This window comes from Lycium barbarum, chromosome 8, assembly GCF_019175385.1.
Source record: "Lycium barbarum isolate Lr01 chromosome 8, ASM1917538v2, whole genome shotgun sequence".
NCBI classification, from domain to species: Eukaryota; Viridiplantae; Streptophyta; class Magnoliopsida; order Solanales; family Solanaceae; genus Lycium; species Lycium barbarum.
In genome coordinates, this window is record NC_083344.1 from 100,927,009 (window position 1) to 100,945,939 (window position 18,931).

The 18,931-nt window shown below is 35.4% G+C and overlaps 2 protein-coding genes and 1 pseudogene across 15 annotated transcripts in view; 2 read left to right on the forward strand and 1 right to left on the reverse strand.

The window, feature by feature from the left end:
* Window positions 1-680: 680 nt before the first annotated feature.
* On the reverse strand, window positions 681-1,848 carry LOC132608021 (uncharacterized). The gene is made up of 2 exons (XM_060322103.1): window positions 1,498-1,848; window positions 681-1,121 (listed from the first exon to the last, which is right to left on the reverse strand). Exons 1-2 carry the CDS (start codon window positions 1,846-1,848, stop codon window positions 681-683), a joined length of 792 nt encoding a protein of 263 aa, XP_060178086.1.
* Window positions 1,849-9,333: 7,485 nt separating this feature from the next.
* Window positions 9,334-11,186, forward strand: LOC132608022 (L-type lectin-domain containing receptor kinase IX.1-like; annotated as a pseudogene).
* Window positions 11,187-13,394: 2,208 nt separating this feature from the next.
* Window positions 13,395-18,931, forward strand: part of LOC132606445 (uncharacterized) — a 28,973-nt gene continuing 23,436 nt past the window's right edge. For 6 of the 14 annotated variants that reach the window (XM_060319953.1, XM_060319954.1, XM_060319950.1 and 3 more), the window contains exons 1-6: window positions 13,395-13,568; window positions 13,796-13,822; window positions 14,696-14,818; window positions 15,446-15,773; window positions 17,097-17,183; window positions 17,675-18,034. In XM_060319953.1, the coding sequence (XP_060175936.1) occupies window positions 13,522-13,568; window positions 13,796-13,822; window positions 14,696-14,818; window positions 15,446-15,773; window positions 17,097-17,183; window positions 17,675-18,034 (972 nt within the window). In that variant the 5' untranslated portion in view covers window positions 13,395-13,521. The remainder of the gene's footprint in view (window positions 13,569-13,795; window positions 13,823-14,695; window positions 14,819-15,445; window positions 15,774-17,096; window positions 17,184-17,674; window positions 18,035-18,931) is intronic. The other 8 variants (XM_060319949.1, XM_060319957.1, XM_060319963.1 and 5 more) reach the window with 3 other exon arrangements.

Below are 18,931 nucleotides of genomic sequence, written 5' to 3' on the forward strand. Positions count from 1 at the left end.
TTTAGATCTTGAAACAAGGGGGTTATATGTATTTGAAATCGCCAAACCCATAAACATCAACATATTTCAAATACATCTGCAACGTATTAAGATGGCAGAGTCAGATACACTTTTTAAATTACATGTATTTGATGTATATTGGAATCAATACTACATTTTAATATATGGTGACCATTTTTTGGATGAATGTTTAAATCTGCCTACATTCTAATATACAGTGACCATTGTGTGATTTTGTTTTTGCAATTTATATGAATGTGTATATCTTGCTATATCTTTGATGTGACACAGTGAGGTACACTAAAATACGTACGCGTATTTATATCTTGAAACAAGGGGGTAATATGTATTTGAATTCGCCAAACCCATAAACATCAACATATTTGAAATACATCTATTAAGATGGCAGAGTCAGATACACTTTTTAAATTATATATATTTGATGTATTTTGGAATCAATAGTACATATTAAAATATAGTAACTATTTTTTTTTGAAAGAACTGATGCTGCCTTTTATATTCATTTGTGAATGAATTTAAAGATAACTATTCAATACAATTCCAAATGAAGATATCACACAAGTAGTATGTGAAACAGATTTCGTTTTTTATTAAAAAAAAAATGCAAACCAACAGTGTATCTAGTGTAACAAATCTAAACTTCTACAAACAAAAAACAACTACTTCCTTCTAGGAGCATTACTACAAGATCGTCTATTGTGTCCAGTCTGTCCACAAGTACTGCAAGCATGTCTCTTTTTCCCAAGAAGCAATTCAAATAACGGCTTATCACGCTTTTTCTTCAGCCTACCAGGAGGTCTCTTATATCTTGGTGGCAAAACCACATCCTCTGATATGTATATTGGAATCTTCCATTCCTGCTCGTCAGGGAGAGGATCCACGGCGACATCATACGTCTTCACCACGGTATGCGGTTTGAACAATTCGGAACAGTAATCATCAGCCATTAGATTTTTCTTCTTAATGACAGCCCATGCATGTGGGCATGGAATTTCGTCTATTTGAAACATCCGACAACTGCAAGTTTTGTTGTCCAAGTTAACGATGAAACGCCTTCCTGCATCATATATTGTGTACAAGTATTCGGTTGATGGTTCGACCTACAACAGATCAGTCAAATACAACAAAAACATACATCACGTACATTCAAATACACATAAGTTCATGATTGCAAAGATTAAACCATTATAGTCATAAACATATCGCTAATTATTTTTCATAACTGACTAATTGTATTTGATCAATCTAGTCACATACACCAAATCTGTGAAATTATTTGACACATATATCCAGACTGCATATAATTAAATACAACAAATACAGTAATGCAATAGAATCAAATACATATTCAACTAATAAATACATGTTATCATTTTCACATAGATCTCACAAATTCCATATGATAAATATATCAAATACAACGAACATAACTGAATCTCAATCGAACATACTTAAGCAATTTGAAAAGAAACATACCGTCATACGTAAACATAGATACTCATTTATTGACAACATCTCCTGAAACTTTTTACCGAGTGTTGTGAATGTGTATGTACCATTTTTCCGATTATTATAATTCCATCTTCCAAACATCTTCCTCACTTCTTCTAGAAAATCAAATATATGAAGCTCTCTTGCTGCTACAAGGTGACGATTAATACACTCTGCTATGTTTGAAGTCATTGTCCACCCTCGGTTAGCAGTTGCATACACTCTAGCCCACTTCTCTCTTCCAGCCAATTCCAAATACTCTGCCACCCGAAAATCTGCCTTCTCAACTTTCCCTATAAGCTCATCAAAATCTTCCTGCGTGTACGCTTTTGCCATTGTATAAAACACGGGACTCAACACATCATGGCTCTTCTTATACTTCTTATATACGTTACCCCAAGGATGCCATATGCATGCATAATGCGGCACATTCGGATAGATTCTAGAAACAACTTTGTTAATGCTTTCATGCCTATCGAAAACAATACACATGTTCTCTCTCACACCATACGCTTCCCTGAATCGCTCAAAGAATCACGTCCAAGACCTGTCATTTTCTGAATCTATCACACCATATGCTAAACGAAGTATATTACCTGCACATACTGCGGCTATTAAAAAAAAATCAGTTCTACATATTCATTCTTTAGTATAATCAAGTTGATACGTGTATTTGACTTACCTGCACCGTCTAATGTGCTTGCTGAAATGAACGTTCTGTTGTATGCTATTTTGAGGTGGCTCCCATCAACTATGTCACGACCCAACCCCGTGGGCCGCGACCAGTGCCCGAGCTGGGCACCTATACGTACCCGATACCCCAAATTAGCATATTAACTACAGAATAATAATATAATAATAATATTAGTGGTCGCTACAGAATTTAGCAGAAAAGCAGACTTGGCACACATAGGCCGATAAGGCCATCACAGAACAGAATATCCCAAACATATGTACAGAACCCACACAGATGTATCCACAGACCTCTACAGAACATATCATAATCATAATACGGGACAGGGCCCCGTCATACCCTGAACAAAGTACATATCCAGATAGCAGTGACAGACTGTACCAAAAGATGGGCTCTGTAGAAGAGAGCGCCCCAAATAGCAGAAATAGGATCCTAAACGTGTGGATCAGCGAACCTGTCGTCAGTACCTGCGCGGCATGAAAACGCAGCCCCCGAAGAAAAGGGGTCAGTACGAAATATGTACTGAATATGTAAAGCGGAATCACAGAAGTCAAATCATAATGGTTACAGAAAATGAGTACAGAATCCAGAGTGTCAAATGCATATTTCCAAAACAGACAGAATGCGTACAGAAACATATGTCATATCATATCATATCCGGTCCCTGACACGGGACTCGGTAGACAGAATGTGGCCACCCTCCCGACGCTGGTGCCACTATACAGAGGAATAAAAAAAAGGGGCGTGGCCCCGTATCATATAATGTCATATCAAAATGGCCATACAGATCAGATCAGAATAGGCGGACATGGCACATCATACTCCACAGACCCATGTACGCGTATACCTGCCCCCTCACATCGGGACGCGGCGAACAATGCAGAGAATTTCGCTTGACAACATATCCTGGCCCGGGCTCAGTGTGGGAAACATTGGGACATCCACGAATGGAGTAGTGAGAGACTAATGCAATTTAAAAATATAATAAATGTTTTCAAAGACTCGATGAAGCGTATCAAAGACAAACAAATCCAATGGGGTCGGACGGAATCATAATAAATGTATTTCGGATATCATAATAAATTACAGAAGTATAACTTTCCCGAAGTCATTCCGAGTGTCAAAATAATTTATAATATTTAACAGAATATTTAAAATAATATTCGTTAAGCGATTAGTAGGGTAATTAAAACATTTCTTTCAAAAATCGCTTAAAAAGGAAGCTTTAACACATTAGGGGCAAAACCGTAAATAGCGGGCCCTCCTTGGGACAAACAAGGCGGCGGGCTCAAATTGTGCCCTCTAAGCATATAGTATCACCTAAAAAGGTTATACAAACATTCTATGATTTTCTGAATAATTTAGAGCAAAATTGCATAATTTCAGAAAAAGCGTATCAAAATGGTTCAGTTCTACTGAAGGAAAAACTGAAATTTTGTCTTGCGGATTACGAGGGCCAAGAGGTCCTTCGAGGCCCGGATCCGACCCTAACACACTAGGGGCATGCCAAGGGAAGAATTGGGGTTGCTTTACATACCTTTCGCGCTCCTTAAGCCTTTCCAAACTCACTTCCCGTTTCGTCGAAAAACTGCAATTGGTCAAGTTTACCAATTGTGAATTATTAATGCCATTATTTCAACTTTAAGCATATTTGGCTACCGAAATTTCGGCAGCACTTCCCCTATACATATGACACCCCGAGAATTCAACTCGGCTATAAATCATCAACAACAACCCAAACGACAACAACAATATCAACAATGAACATTAAAAACACAAATATCCTTCAACTAGTCATTTTACTCACAAGTTGACATAATCTTCAATTCAACCCAACTTTCAACTAAGATCAATAATTTCATATTCAACAACCATCATGATCATCACCATATAGTTCTAGAAACATTTCATATCGTTTTCCTTAAGATATACACTCGATATACATGATATACAATCTTCCGCCAAAATCATAACTTATGCAAAACATCAAATCTTTGGCATACAACTTCATAACAAGTTTCCAACTTCCAAATTCATCAACCATAATCATAATTCACATCTTAACAACTTCATTTCCATAATATCACAAAATTATTCTAAAGTGACATAATCATCTACATTCCAACTTCAACCAAAATTCATTCAACTTTCATTCCCAATATAATTTCCATCATAACCACAACTAGAATGCAACATAAAATTCAACTCATATATGTATACAACATATATACACCCATGGCTACATATATATATACATACCCACTTTGCAAACTTCCTTATTTCCATAATTTCTACTCATTTCCACATACCACAACGTAAACAAACCTTCATAACATAAGAAAAAGGAATTGATTCTTACCTTTTTCTACAAACTTCTTCACTTGAACAAGTTGTCAACTTGAAGAAATAAGTGCTCCTTCTTCCAAAACAATTACACCAAGTTGTAGAGGACACTTAATTTAGTAGGAATTCAACAAGAAAATAATTTTAGAGGCAAGATTTTGAGGGGTGATTTTTCTATGGCCAAACCCGAAATGCCCTCTTTTTGTTCTTGTTTTTCTCTTGTTTTTCCTCCTATTCTTTCTCTTGAAAGTTCTATGGAATTTGGATGATTAAGTGGTCTTTTATTCATTGACCACATGACTTAATTCCATGGGCTTGGATCCTTTTTATGGACCATGGCCGAATGGCTCCTCACTTGGGCCTGAAATTGTTTTTTTCATTTTTTTGGGCCAACTCGGTTGGTCCCGAGTTGGGCCTAGCCCACTGACCTTTCGACCTTAAAACGTTCATATCTCCTTGTACCGACGTCACCTGGGAACCCACGACCTATGGATGGAAAGCTAATTCAATTATCTACAACTTCTATTTCAAGGTATTTTCGAAATTCCAAACTTACAATACAGTTTTTTCCCCCCAAAGTCAGGTCACCCGAAAACGTTTTCTTAAAAATATTCGTTTGGAGGGTTTCCACTTTGATTTGGTCCAAAGGTACTTCATGAGTTGTGTTTAACTTTACATATGTGATTCATATGACTTTTCAGATTTTCCAAAAAAAATCTCGGTATGTGGGCCCCACCCCAGCAGATGCTCCGTGGTTCAAAAATACGGGATATAACAAACTACAACAATTGGCCTACAACAATCAAACCCTTTGATGAATGCATACAATGCTATAAACAGATACAGAAACTCGTTTTCGTCGGATTTTCGCATTCTTATATGTGAACCTGGATACGTTTTATCCATGATGTATAGGTACCCAGGTAATTTTTTGTAAGAATCCGATGGTTCACCCATTAAATCCTTCATTGCTTTTTCCTTAGCCCGCCAAGCGACCATATAGGACACATCCATTCCAAGATCATTTCTTACATCCTCCGCTATATCATTAGGTGTGTATTTCCTCTTATGGTTGGCTACTTTTGGCTTTACAATTCCACCTATAAACCAACTTGTCGCATGACGTTGTGAATACACCTTATCTTTTAGCGGACATGTATGCTTGTCACGAAACTCCCTAACCCTGAACATTTCTGATTTACCAACGCTCGATGCCCTAAATTTCCAATCACACTCTTCAGACACACATACTAGTGTATAGCTTCAAATACAAACATGAAAACAAATACATTAGTTGACAATATATCAGATAACTACATTAAATTTAAAATATAATAGTTCAGAACATTTAAACACACCTTATCGCATTAGACCTCTCGGCATGAAAATTGAACCTGTTGGAAATTGCATAATTCGCCATAACAGCCTTTAGTGTATCTTTGTCCTTGTAAACTTGATCAACAACAACCTCTTTTTGGTTCTTATCTGATATAACCAGATTTGTGTCGTTTTCGAATACAACAACGGCATTGCCATAACTTGAAGAAGCTAAGTCTTCACTCCCTACTGTTTCCATAGCATTTGTTTGCTTTATGTAACCAATTTGCAAAACTCCTCCTTCAATACAACTTTCACCAGATACACAATTATCAACGCTTTTATCCGTTGTAGTTATGCACAAAGTATACATCGCTAACTGTTTGTTCTCTTTCTTCAATTCCACATACACCCTAATACTCATATCATTATGTATTTCCATTGGTGTGTCATTACCTTCAACGATATATTTGATGTATATGTTTTTCAGTTGCATGTCTATATTCAGCTGAGTCGCAACTGCTTGTAATAAATCTATATACGTCGAATATTCTCTGAAAGCCACTGCATCGATTTTGAAATTCACATAGCAGTTTTCATTGTTCCAATTACCTGAGTGTCTTAGCAACGACGATACAGTGGACATTCTTGTACTCAAAATGAATGAATTAGTTGAGATTGATTACAACCTGAAATACATTATAAAATAATATACAAAATTAATACAAAAATCAACTACATACATATTTTCAAATACATTAACATTTTTGATAAAACAGCTTATGAAAACACTATCTCAGATACATAAATACACACAAATATATATATATAAACATATTTCAAGCAGAAACTGTGTTTATCAAATACGCACATACTTTCAAATACACCAGTACATATGATAATGAACACATGAAACAGTCTCCCAAATACATAAATACCTACAGATTTATATATACAACAATCCATTCTATACAGTATGACAAATACATTAACACTCGTGACAAACATAAGAGATATACGATACACTGTCTCAAATACACAAATACATCCAGAGATACCGTATGTATTTATGTATTTGGGAGGAAAAACAACAACACATCAAAAAAACCAAGATTTGTGTATTCACAAATTGAAACAAACAATATAAATACGAAAACTGAATGTACATGTTTTCAACACACAATTCATCACTGCTCAAATACCCAACCAACATACAACACAAAAATACTACATTCAGTTTTTTTCCCGAACATATAACACATTTATTTGAAGCTCGTCACTGAAGAGGAATTCAAAGACGAAGGTACTTAGGACATTTTGACAAATAAGAAGTAAAAAAACTACAAAAATCAATGGCAATCTGAAATACATTTTGAGTGTTTTTATTAAAAAAAAACCATGAACTTTCGAATTACCATTAGAATGATCGTATTTGCTGTGTTGCTGTTTTTCCTCTGCAGTTGATTGGTTTGAATTTTTGAATTTTACATTGCATTTGAAAAAGAAGGGTGGAGAGAAGGAGAATCGTGAAGAATATGGAAATGGAAGCTAAATTTATGGAGCAGATTATGAAAGATATTATTATGAATTATATTTTCCCATTTAAGACCAAATTAAATGCCTATTTCTAAGGGATCTGTTTTTAAAGATACAGCTTCTGAGTCTATTTACTATACCGTAAATACACGCAATACATATGGTAATTAACTAAAAAGGTAGCTACGAAATGTAATAAATAAAATGGTAGTTACTAATGGTAAGAACCTATAATAAGGTAGTCATTCCTGTAAGTTTGCCATAAATAAATAAGGCATTTGATAAATCAGAACTGATTTTGAAATAAAGCTCTTATTTCTTAAGTAAAATTGGAACTTTGTTATAAAATAGACATATGTATGCAAGTGCGTTTTAAAGGAGCATATGCGAGATTTTTGACCATGGGTACAATTCATCTTTTTCCTAAAAAACCAATTGCGCGAAACATATAAAGAGTCCTTTTCTTTAAAAATCAAAACAGTCCAAACTACGCTTAATTATAAAAAAATTTAGGTAAGGATATTCTGAAAATATATTAAACAGATTATCCCGGTCCACGTGTGAGTAAAGCATGGATAAAACTTGGTTACCCAAATCAAAAAAATAAAAATAAATGAACTTTCTATCTTTTCCTATAAGAAAGACTACTATCCTTATATATAAAAGGAACTAATTATTCCCGGATATCATAAATCCGAACCTAAATACCCTATGTATAAAGGGGATATATTCAACTCTTTTTTTTTTTTCAAAAAATGATATGCAGCATGAATTTTTTTTTGCGGGAAATAAACACTAAATAAATAGCTCATGCAAATACTCACCCATTGGAACTCGAAGGTCAACTATATAGTACGGATCCTTAATACTAGGGTGCCTAACAACTTCCCTATGGGGTCACCAGAACCTTTACCTAGAACTTTGGATTAAGAAGGATTTTTCACGGTGTATGAATAAACCCTTCAAAGCCGATTTTCCTAATTTCCTAAAAGTTAGATGGTGACTCTTTTAAAACAAAGTCCGAAAGAGCACCAACGAGTTCGAAGTAGCTTTCCCGAGCTCTAACCCCGCCTGTGAAAATGCGAACCGTAACAGGTATATATACTTGAATTATCTTTCGGTCACAAAAATTAGTTGTTCGACTTTGATTCAGTAAATTGAAAGTTAAATGATCATCCGTGAAGTTTAGTGAATTGAAAGTTAAATGATCATCCGAGAAGTTAACTCTAAAGTTTTAAGTTAGTACAATCTTGATATTACTGTAGGTAGACGAAGTATAGGTCACATATATAACCATTTGCTTGCATCTGCCCTGTTAGCTAGGGAAAATGGAGGTGTTTCAACTTGCTGTCTGTGGGCCTCTTGACAATGAAGGAGGACTTCTAGCCAAGGTAAACCGGTGGAGGAGATGGAATGAGCTAGCATGTGTGGATAAATTGGTAAATTATGCCCATTTCTTGAAGAAGAAAATTCTCAAACATGGTAATATGGTATATTGTCTAAGTCGTGGAGAGAGTACCATTTTTGGTCATCTTTAGACTATATTCTTAAAAGGGTCATATAATCAGAATGAGAGATAGATTCCAACTTACAAAATATTAGAAATAGCAACAGTTATCAACTAAATGTAGGTGCTGCTTAAACAAAATGTACCAATATATTCCTCAAAGCATTTCAAAGTCTTCATTTCCCCTTCAAGAATACTCTAATTCTTGAATAGTTTGGAATAGACCAGGGGTGGGGAGTTATGTAAATTCAAAGTTGACTGTTGCGACATGAAACAATCTCTCAATAACTTTATGTACATAAAAGACTGAAAGTTGACCAAGACTATAGGCTGCTTTTGGAAAGATGATAAATGTATTCCATAGGCATATAGATTATTGTATATATTCAATTGTCTAACTATCTGATTAACATATTGTCCAACTATGGTTCTCTTTGCCTCTTTATCTTCTCTCAACTATCTTGTTTTCCTTCTTATCATAATCCCTTTAGTCACTTCACTGTCCTTCAATTTTGATAGTTTTAGGCCTAATGATCATAATGTAACATATGAGAGAGATGCTTATCCAGCAAATGGTGCAATTCAATTCACCATAAAACAACTCAATCGTGCTATAAATGCGAGCATAGGTCGGGCCACATATTCGAAACCACTGCATCTCGGGGATAAGGCCTCGGAAAATCTCATAGATTTCAGTACACATTCCTCCTTTAGCATCAATTCACAGGGTATAACAAGATATGGTGATGGTCTTGCCTTCTTCCTCGCGCCTGCAGGTTCAACAATTCCTGATAACACAACCAGAGATGGAAGTCTTGGCCTTACAAGTAATACTCAGCGACTGAATACATCGAGTAATCATTTTGTTGCTGTGGAGTTTGACACCTATCAGAACGTCCAGTATGACCCAATGGGTGATCATGTAGGTATAGATATCAACTCTATGCAATCTGTTGCTAATGTGACATGGTATAGTAGCATTCCAGATGGTAGGAGAACTGATGCCTGGATCAGCTATAATTCAACCTCAAAAAATCTTAGTGTTGTCTTCACCGGTTTCCAACTCAAAGGGAATACCACAGTCACTAGCCGCAGAGCCTATCTTACAATCTTGACCTGAGGGAATATTTGCCAGAATGGGTCACTTTTGGCTTCACAGGTGGAGCAGGACTCGTCTTTGTGTTCCAAAGCATCTATTCTTGGAATTTTACTTCTTCTTTAGCTAATAATAACAACATGACAGATCCAGAGGTAGCCTTACTAAACACCAAGCTAGAGCATGCACCAACCAAAACTAATTTAGGACTTGTGGTCGGATTGATTTCTGGTGGTTCTGTTTTGGTTTCAGTATATGTTTTGATGTTGTTTGTATATTGGAGAAAGAGGAAGGTCAGAGAAGATGAAAAGGAAGTTATCTTTGATGGTTCCATGACCGATGAATTTGAAAGAAGCACAGGACCAAAGAAGTTCTTATACAGTGAGTTGGCTAGATGTACAAAGAACATTTCGCTAGAAGAGATGCTTGGGCAAGGTGGGTTCCGGGGTGTTTATAAAGGATATCTCAGATAATCCAATTCCTTTATTGCTGTTAAGAGGGTTTCAAGGGATTCCAAGCAAGGAGTAAGAGAGTATGCATCAGAAGTGAGGATCATTAGCCTGTTACGACATAAACATTTAGTGCAACTCATCGGCTGGTGCCATGAGAAAAGAGAGCTTCTACTTGTCTATGAGTTTATGCTTAATGGAAGCTTGGATACCCATCTCTTCAAGGGAAAAAGTCATTTGACATGGCCAATAAGATTCAAGATTGCTCAAGGCTTGGCCTCGGCATTGTTATATCTACCTGAAGAACGGGAACAATGCGTGGTACATAGGGATATAAAGTCGAGCAATATTATGTTGGATTCCAATTTCAATGCCAAACTTGGGGATTTTGGGTTAGCTAAGCTGGTTGACCATGAAAAGAGATCCCAAACAGCAGTTTTGGCAGGTACAAGGGGCTACATAGCCCTTGAATGGTTCATCACTGACAAAGCTAGCAAGGAAACAAATGTCAATAGCTTTGGTATTGTCGCATTAGAAATAGCTTGTGGAAGGAAACAACAGTTATTCGTCGGAGTGATCTTCATGGCGGATAAGATGAAAGAAGCGAGACTGAGATGGTTTGGGCATGTGAATAGGAGGTGTGAGGGTGCACCAGTTAGGAGGTGTGAGAGATTGGCGATTGCAGGAGTTAGGAGAGGTAGAGGTAGGCCGAAGAAAAACTGGGGGATGTGATTAGACAGCACATGATACAACTGAGGACATGACCTTAGATTGGAGGGTAGTTGAGTTTTGTCGCGTTTTGTGTGAGAGAGGTTTGGGGCTAGTCTTTTCATCTCCTCTTCTCCTTTTCTTAGTAGTATTATTTATGTACCGCATATATCATTACCCATATGTGTGTACTACTATGTATTGCTCCATTTGTTTCTCTTGATATTTTGCTTTTTTTTTTTTTTTTTTTGGCAATCATGCATTGACTACGTTTCTTTTGAGCTTAGGGTCAATCAGAATTAGTCTCTCCACCCCACAAAGGTAGATGTAAGGTCTGCGTACATCCTACTCTTCCCAAACCTCACCTGTGAGATTACACTGAATATGTTGTTATTGTTGTTGTAATATCTCATAAGTTATGACACATGACTTTTGACCTTAAAGAACTAAGTTCAATTGCTAAATGGCAAAAATTAAAGATCAGCCCATTTGAAGGACAATTCGTGCAATTTCTTCAATATGAATTTAATTGTTATTCTAAGTTACAAATTTAGGGGTAAAGAGTATATGCGAGAGCCAAATGCTCTCTTGAAAAGATTAAAGCGTTAAGAGGAACGAATTTGAAAACTTCCTATTTTTTAATTTTAACTCTTATAGAAGAGTGGGTTTGATCGTCAACCCACTCTTCTATAATAGTAATAAAAAAGAAGAATGGGTTTGGTCGTCAACTCCCTCTTCTATAATAATAATAAAAAATAAAAAAAAAAGGTGGAGTTCACGAAAAGAATTAGGAGACAATTGTAAAAAAAAAAAAGGAAATTTAAATAATGATAATAAGTTCAGAAAATGGCAAAGGTATACTTAGAGAAAATTTAAAGAAGAGAAGTTCAAGAAAAAAAAAAACGATTTAAATTGAACACAAAAACCGCTAAAGAAGTTAAAAAATCAAAAGATTTAAAACTTATACCTATGGATAAGGATAAAAATGCACTAATTTTAGACACATACGTCTCACACAAATAATGAGGAATAACATCAAGAAGATGAAATATAAATGGTCAAGAAACGTATACATATATTTTCTTAAAATGATGAAGTTGGTCTATACTTAAAAATTTAAGACTACAACAGATGCTGACACATGAAAGCGCCTTTCAGTGTTATTGAGTAGAAAGAGATGATGGCATGAAACTCGGTAGGAGAAGGTGTATTTCAAATATTTCAATTGGAGAACCAAATCAGAAAAGTCATATATGGGAGAAGCGGACTAAGTAAAATAATTTATTAATATTTTCAATTAATTGAATTATAATACTTTCTATAAAAATTTCATAATTATATTACTAAAAGGTACTCTCTCTGTCCTAATTTATGTGACATAATTTGACTAGACACGAAGTTTAAAAAAAGGAAACATCTTTGAAATTTGTGATCTAAAATAAGTCATAAATATTTGTGTGGATTTAAATCATTTCATTAAAGGTAAAAGGAGAAGTTTCAAGTTAAATGATTTCTAAACATAAAAATATATCATTGTTTTTAGACAGACTAATAAAAAATGTGATATTATTTTTTGTGTTGAGCCGGTACAAGCACGGGCTTTCGTCATCTAGTTGCAAATAGAACGTCGGCCAAAATTATACTCCCTTTGTTTCAATTTATGTGAACCTATTTCCTTTTTAATCTGTGCCACTATGAATGACCTCTTTTATAATTTGAAAACAAATTCACTTTATGAAATGATTTACAGCCACACAAATATTTAACACTTATTTTGAACCACAAGTTTTAAAAGTATTCATTCTTTCTTAAATATCATATCCAGTTAAATTGGTTCACATAAATTAAAACGGAGGGAGTATTAAACAACAAGTCCTTCGTCGTTAAGGATTTGAGAGGACGAGCATTTCGGAAGTCAAGTCGTATAGATGTGAAAATAAGAAGAACGGAATAGCAGTAAGGGAGAAAACGAAAGTTGAAAGGACTATGGTGACTCAACCTTCATTAATTAGGCTGTTAATTACAATTCGCCAGAATCACACATTTAAATTAGAAAAATAAAATGAAAACTCAATGCCTTTAGTTGATTGGAACATAGAAAGACGTGTCAATTTTACACTTTTCCAAAATTGGCCTGACCTTTTCCACTTTACAACTCACCATTAGTAGGATATTTTTGTTATTACTGGAAAAGAGAGACCTTTTTTGAATATTCTTTACTTCTTTTGATCCTCATAAAGTCTTGTGAAGTACACAGTGTCTGTTCCTCTCTCTCTGATCATTGAAATTCAAGAACTTGATAGAATTCAAGCTGAGGAAATTGCAGCAAAGAAAAGCAAAGAAAATTTATTTTTCCAAAATGGGTTTTCTCAGATATACACTTCACTTGATCGATTTCCTCGCTTGGTAAATTTAGTTTCTTTCTCCATTATGTGTTGTTTGTTAAAAAATGAAACTTGGGACATGAAATCTTGCCGAGTTGTGAAGAAGAAGGGTTAAAAATAAACAAGACTTTAGCTTTGTCTACCTTTTTTTTTTCCCCAACATTATACGTATATGCATGAGTCTACATATTCAAGTACGTATGTTGCATGTATTTATACTCTTGATTTCTTGCTCTACTGTATTTGCAGGCCGGTACTTGCTCTGGGCTATCCTCTGTAAGTGTGTGAACTCCCCATTACTCCACACTCGTTAACTTTGGTTTCCTTTGTCCTTTACAAATCTATTTTGCACATATTATGTGATCTTACAATTCCATATTTGGATGGAAACGCCTTTTCTTTAATTTACAAATAACCAAACTTCTACTTCGTATCACTTGTTTCAACCGATATATATATTGTTCATCGAAAACGGGAAAATTACACTGTATGATACATGGGGGAAACATTTACCCGTTTTAGTCCATATTTGAGTTTGTTACCCGGTTTAGCCCTTGTTTGTTTATAAACACCTTTTATATACATTATTATACACTTTTATACAAGGTTGATACATTATGTATAATGTTGTATAATATTGTATACACTGTTCCCAAAAAAAATGTTGTATAATCACTGTTGCAGAAAGAAACAAAAGTTGGCTATACGGGTGTAAACTCAAAATATGGCTATGTGGACATAATATTTTATGTCGGGCTGTATATTTTTGAAAATTTCCGAAACTTTTCTATATGAAACATTTTACTCCATGCCAAATGCAGTTGCAGAACCAAAATTTTGAACCAGGAGATTCCGAAAAAACGTAAAAATATCACATCTAATACTTTATCCTATGTCGAGGGGATTCAACAATATATATATATACACACACACACACAGACACACCAAAAAAATTGTTTTATCCTTTTAGCATAGTGTAATATGAGGGGAACCAGTTGAGGCCCCTTCACCAAAGGTAGCTACGACCCTGGCAAGTGCATCCTAAGGCATAACAATGTTTCAATTATTGAATGCTTTCATTTCCAACTTTGGTCATCTGGTGTAGCATTTTTGCTTGTTAAGTTACCCAATTCTTTTGTGGAACTGCAGATTTGCATCAATACGAGCGATTGAGGCTGGCTCCAAGTATCACATGAGGAAGCTAGTCACATATTGGACCATCTTTTCTTTTATTTCTCTGTTCGAGCACGCGTTTGAGAAGCTTATTGAATGGTAATGTGCTGTACTCTTAGTTGGCTATATTAAAAGGGCCAAGAATTTGTGACCTTTATTTTACGTGTATTCCTTTCATGATCCTCTTTAAATCGTATGGAAATAAGAACTCTTTAAATTATTGACACTTGTTAAGTAGATTAACTTCAGTAAAGATCATTGGGAAAACTTGAAGAAAAATAATGGCAAACTCGAAGACATTAATTTTTAATGAACTTATGATATCCTCTATTGGTGGCCTTACCGTGTAGGCAGATATCTACTTGATACTAAACTCCAACGGAACGAGTATATGCTTCATATGCAAATTCTCGTGCTTTGCACCCTGCTCAAGTAATTACAATTTGTTTCTGGATCCATACTCTTACATTGACTCATTGAATATTGACAGATTCTTTTTCAAGTGAACCTCAAAGTCTTATAATGCACCTATTTCAGTTACTCGTCCATATCGGTAGTTATATGTCTGTTCTTGCTTGTGTTCTTAAATTCCCTTGGTGAGAAGTTGAGGATTTCAAGAGCTAGAGAGTTTGCTGAAGCAATTGGAAAAAAATTGTGTAATATACATGTCGGCATGAGAGCCAACTCCTGTTGCATATACTAATGTCTTTTCATTTACTTTGGCAGGGTTCCTGTGTGGCCATATATAAAATTAATAACCATATGTTGGTTGGTGATACAGCAGTTTAACGGCGCATGTTATCTTTATCAAAACCTTATTCGTCCATGTTTTCCACTTAAACTGCCTGATACTATCAGGCAGTTTAATGATTCTCGTTATGTCTACCAACTCCTTCTATATTTGTGCTTGTCTGTCAACCTTCAAACTGTTACTGACTGGTTTAACAAACCAATGGAGGATCCATCTCTCAAGACTGAAACATTTCTGGCTGTGGCACAGAGGTATCTTGAAGAAAATGGTTCCGATGCTCTGGAGAAACTTATTGCAGACAAGGTATGGCAGACGTTACTTTCGCAAGGAGTAGACAATTCATTATCGAATTGGACACACTTGCTTTGATGCAAACTTAAAAAAATAAAAAATAAGTCTACTTAAAAAAAAGGTAGACTTTTTAAAGGCACGCGGTATTTTTTTAATTAAAAAATAAGCTAAATAATTTTTTAACAAATCCTGTCGGCGAAAATGGTATATTTGCACCATTTGTGTAACGGCAAGGGAATATATGCACCACTTTTTTAATGAGGGGTATATCTGCTCTAAATCACAAAGTTGAGGGGTATATTTGCACCGTTTCCCGAAAAATAAAGAAGACTTGAATCTCGTAGTCTTAAACAAAAGATGTGTGTAATGTACCAAAATGCCTTTTGAATCTTGTGTGCTTAAAAATGCCATGTTGTATATATTGGGGTAAAGAGTAACTAAATATAGAAAGTGACATTCTTTTTTAAACAGACCAAAAAGGAAAGTACGATAAACAAATTTAAACAGAGGGGGTATCATTCTTAACCCTAAAATTTCCTTGGTCCTTTTTTGGGATATATTGTGCCTTAACATCGCTCGGGATGCAATTGTTGAGCAAACAATAAGGGTAGATCTTAAGCAAGCGATTGATCAAAAGAGGAGAGCTTGATGTTTCCATGAGAATAGCTAATTAGCTGCTACTGATACTCTTGGTGGTCAAGTTAGGAAAAGTGAGGCTTAGCTGTATATGAAGACAACGATTTACGCTGATCAATCAAGCTAAATGCGGAAGATGGCAATTGATAATGCACACCGAGATCAAGAAATATTATCGTTTAAACTTAAGAAGAAGCTCCATATGTGCTAAAACAATTTGAACCTTGGGGGGGGGGGGGGGGGGTTTGTTGGCTAGCCAACACCAACATCTTGCCTATAGCGAGGCCCAAGACGGAGTCATTATCGAACATGTTGCTTGATGGTATGGGTTAAGAAATAAAGTTGTGTTTTTTGGTACCAGCTATAGGTTTTGTTGTGATGGTATGCGCTTGATCCTAACAATGATATCATGGACTATTTTTGGAGATTTGCTTTTTTCCAGCAAATTCGTGAATGCTTTGTTTGCATAGATGTTGTGTACCTTCCAACCCTTAAACTATTTTATGTACATGAGAAGTACGTTATTGTAATAAACATTATGCAGTTGGTTTTCTCAAATAAAGCATCAAAAAGTCTGAATTTTCCTTTTGTTAACAACAGAACTAATTACTTGTTTGTTTGTAGTGAATTATTTTTGTCTCTTCACATGCTTTCATTCCTTAAAATCTCATAAATAACAAACACATTACCCCTAATCAGAGAGAATGTGAAGGGAGTCATCCTGTTTGGGAAGATATCAAAGTGACGGAGCATATGGCAAAACATGAAGCTGCTGAGACCAAACGGGTTATATTTCTTAACCCTTGAATTTCCTTACTTCTTTTGGAATATTATGTGTTCACAAGTATTGCTCTAGATGCCTTGATAGATGAAACATTAAACAAGCTGCTAATTCATGATTGATGACAAGAGGAGAGCTTGAGGTGAAGCTCACTGTATATGAAAACAAAAAGTAGGCTCATCCATCAAGCTAAAGTGCATTATCATTTAGGCCAAGAAGAAACCTTGTTCATGCTAAAATAATCGCCGAGCAACCTGAATGTTAAAGTTGTGTATTTTGTAAAATTAATCCTTTTTGAAGTTTTCATTAGTTTCATAGATCTTAGTATGGCCTCGAGCCTCTGTTTCTCCTATAAACATTTGAAGCCATTAGAAAAGGAAGACAATTAGTGCTCTTAAAACATCAGTACCACCTTTATTCTATCCTAGTTTTGTGTTTCTGTATTCAAGCAAAAGTAATCTGTACACCAGCGATTAAGATGTCTGTGCAACTGCAGGGATATCCAATTCCGATTGAGAAGAAAACGACAGGAGTGCAGGTCAAGGAAATGACAGTTCCAGCAGATGCTGAAGAGATTAGACTTCCCAGGATTATATCTTCAAAGCAAGTTCAGACAGAGTGGACTTGTGCAGTATGCCAAGTGACAGCCACCTCAGAGCAAATCTTGAAGTCCCATCTTAATGGAAGGAAACATAAAGCAAAGAGTGAAGGGCTGAAAACTTGCCAGCAAACGGCCAAAAGTGAAGGAAGCTCACCTGTTACAACAAATTCTAATCAGCTTAATCAGGAGAAAGTCAAGCATGAAGCTGCAGCACGATCAGAGCACGTTGCCAATGAAGCAGCTGAGCCCAAACAGGTTACTCCATCCGTTTCGATTTGTTTGTCTTAGTTTGACTTGGCACAGAGTTTAAAAAAATAAGGGCAAAGGTGCAAATATACCCCTCAATTTTGCGATTTAGAGCAGATATACCCCTTGTTAAAAAACTGGTGCATATATACCCCTAACGTTACACAAATGGTGCAAATATACCCCTGCCGCTACACAAATGGTGTAAATATACCCTTTTTGCTGCCCGAAGTTTTCGTAAAATCATTTAGCTTATCTTGTAATTGAGAAAATGTCTGTGGATTTTAAAAAATAAGTCTACCCATTTTTTTGAAGTAGACTTTTTTTTTTTTTTTTAAAATTTTTTTTTGCCGCGCGGTAATTTTGTTTTGTCTAGTGGGTTGTCTCGTTCTTTTTTTTTTTTTAAAGATCTCCTTGGCTTCAAAAAAATAAGTGTACACTTTTTTTAAAAATGAACCAGACCCGACCCACCAGGAAAAAAAAACATACCACGTGGCTTTGAAAAATTAAGTGTACTTAAAAAATTAGGTAGACTTTTTTTTTTTAAAGGCATGTGGCATTTTTTTAACTAAAAAATAAGCTAAATAATTTTTTAACAAATTCTATCAGCGAGAAGTGTATATTTGCACCATTTGTGTAACGGCAGGGGTATATATGCACCACTTTTTTAAAGACGGGTATATCTCATCTAAATCACAAAGTTGAGGGGTATATTAGCGTTTCCCAAAAAATAAAGAAGACTTGAATCTCGTAGTCTTAAACAAAAGATGTGTGTAATGTACCAAAATGCCCTTTGAATCTTGTGAGCTTAAATATGCCATGTTGGATATATTGGGGTAAAGAGTTACTAAATATAGAAAGTAACATTCTTTTTTAAATAGACCAAAAAGGAAAGTAAGATAAACA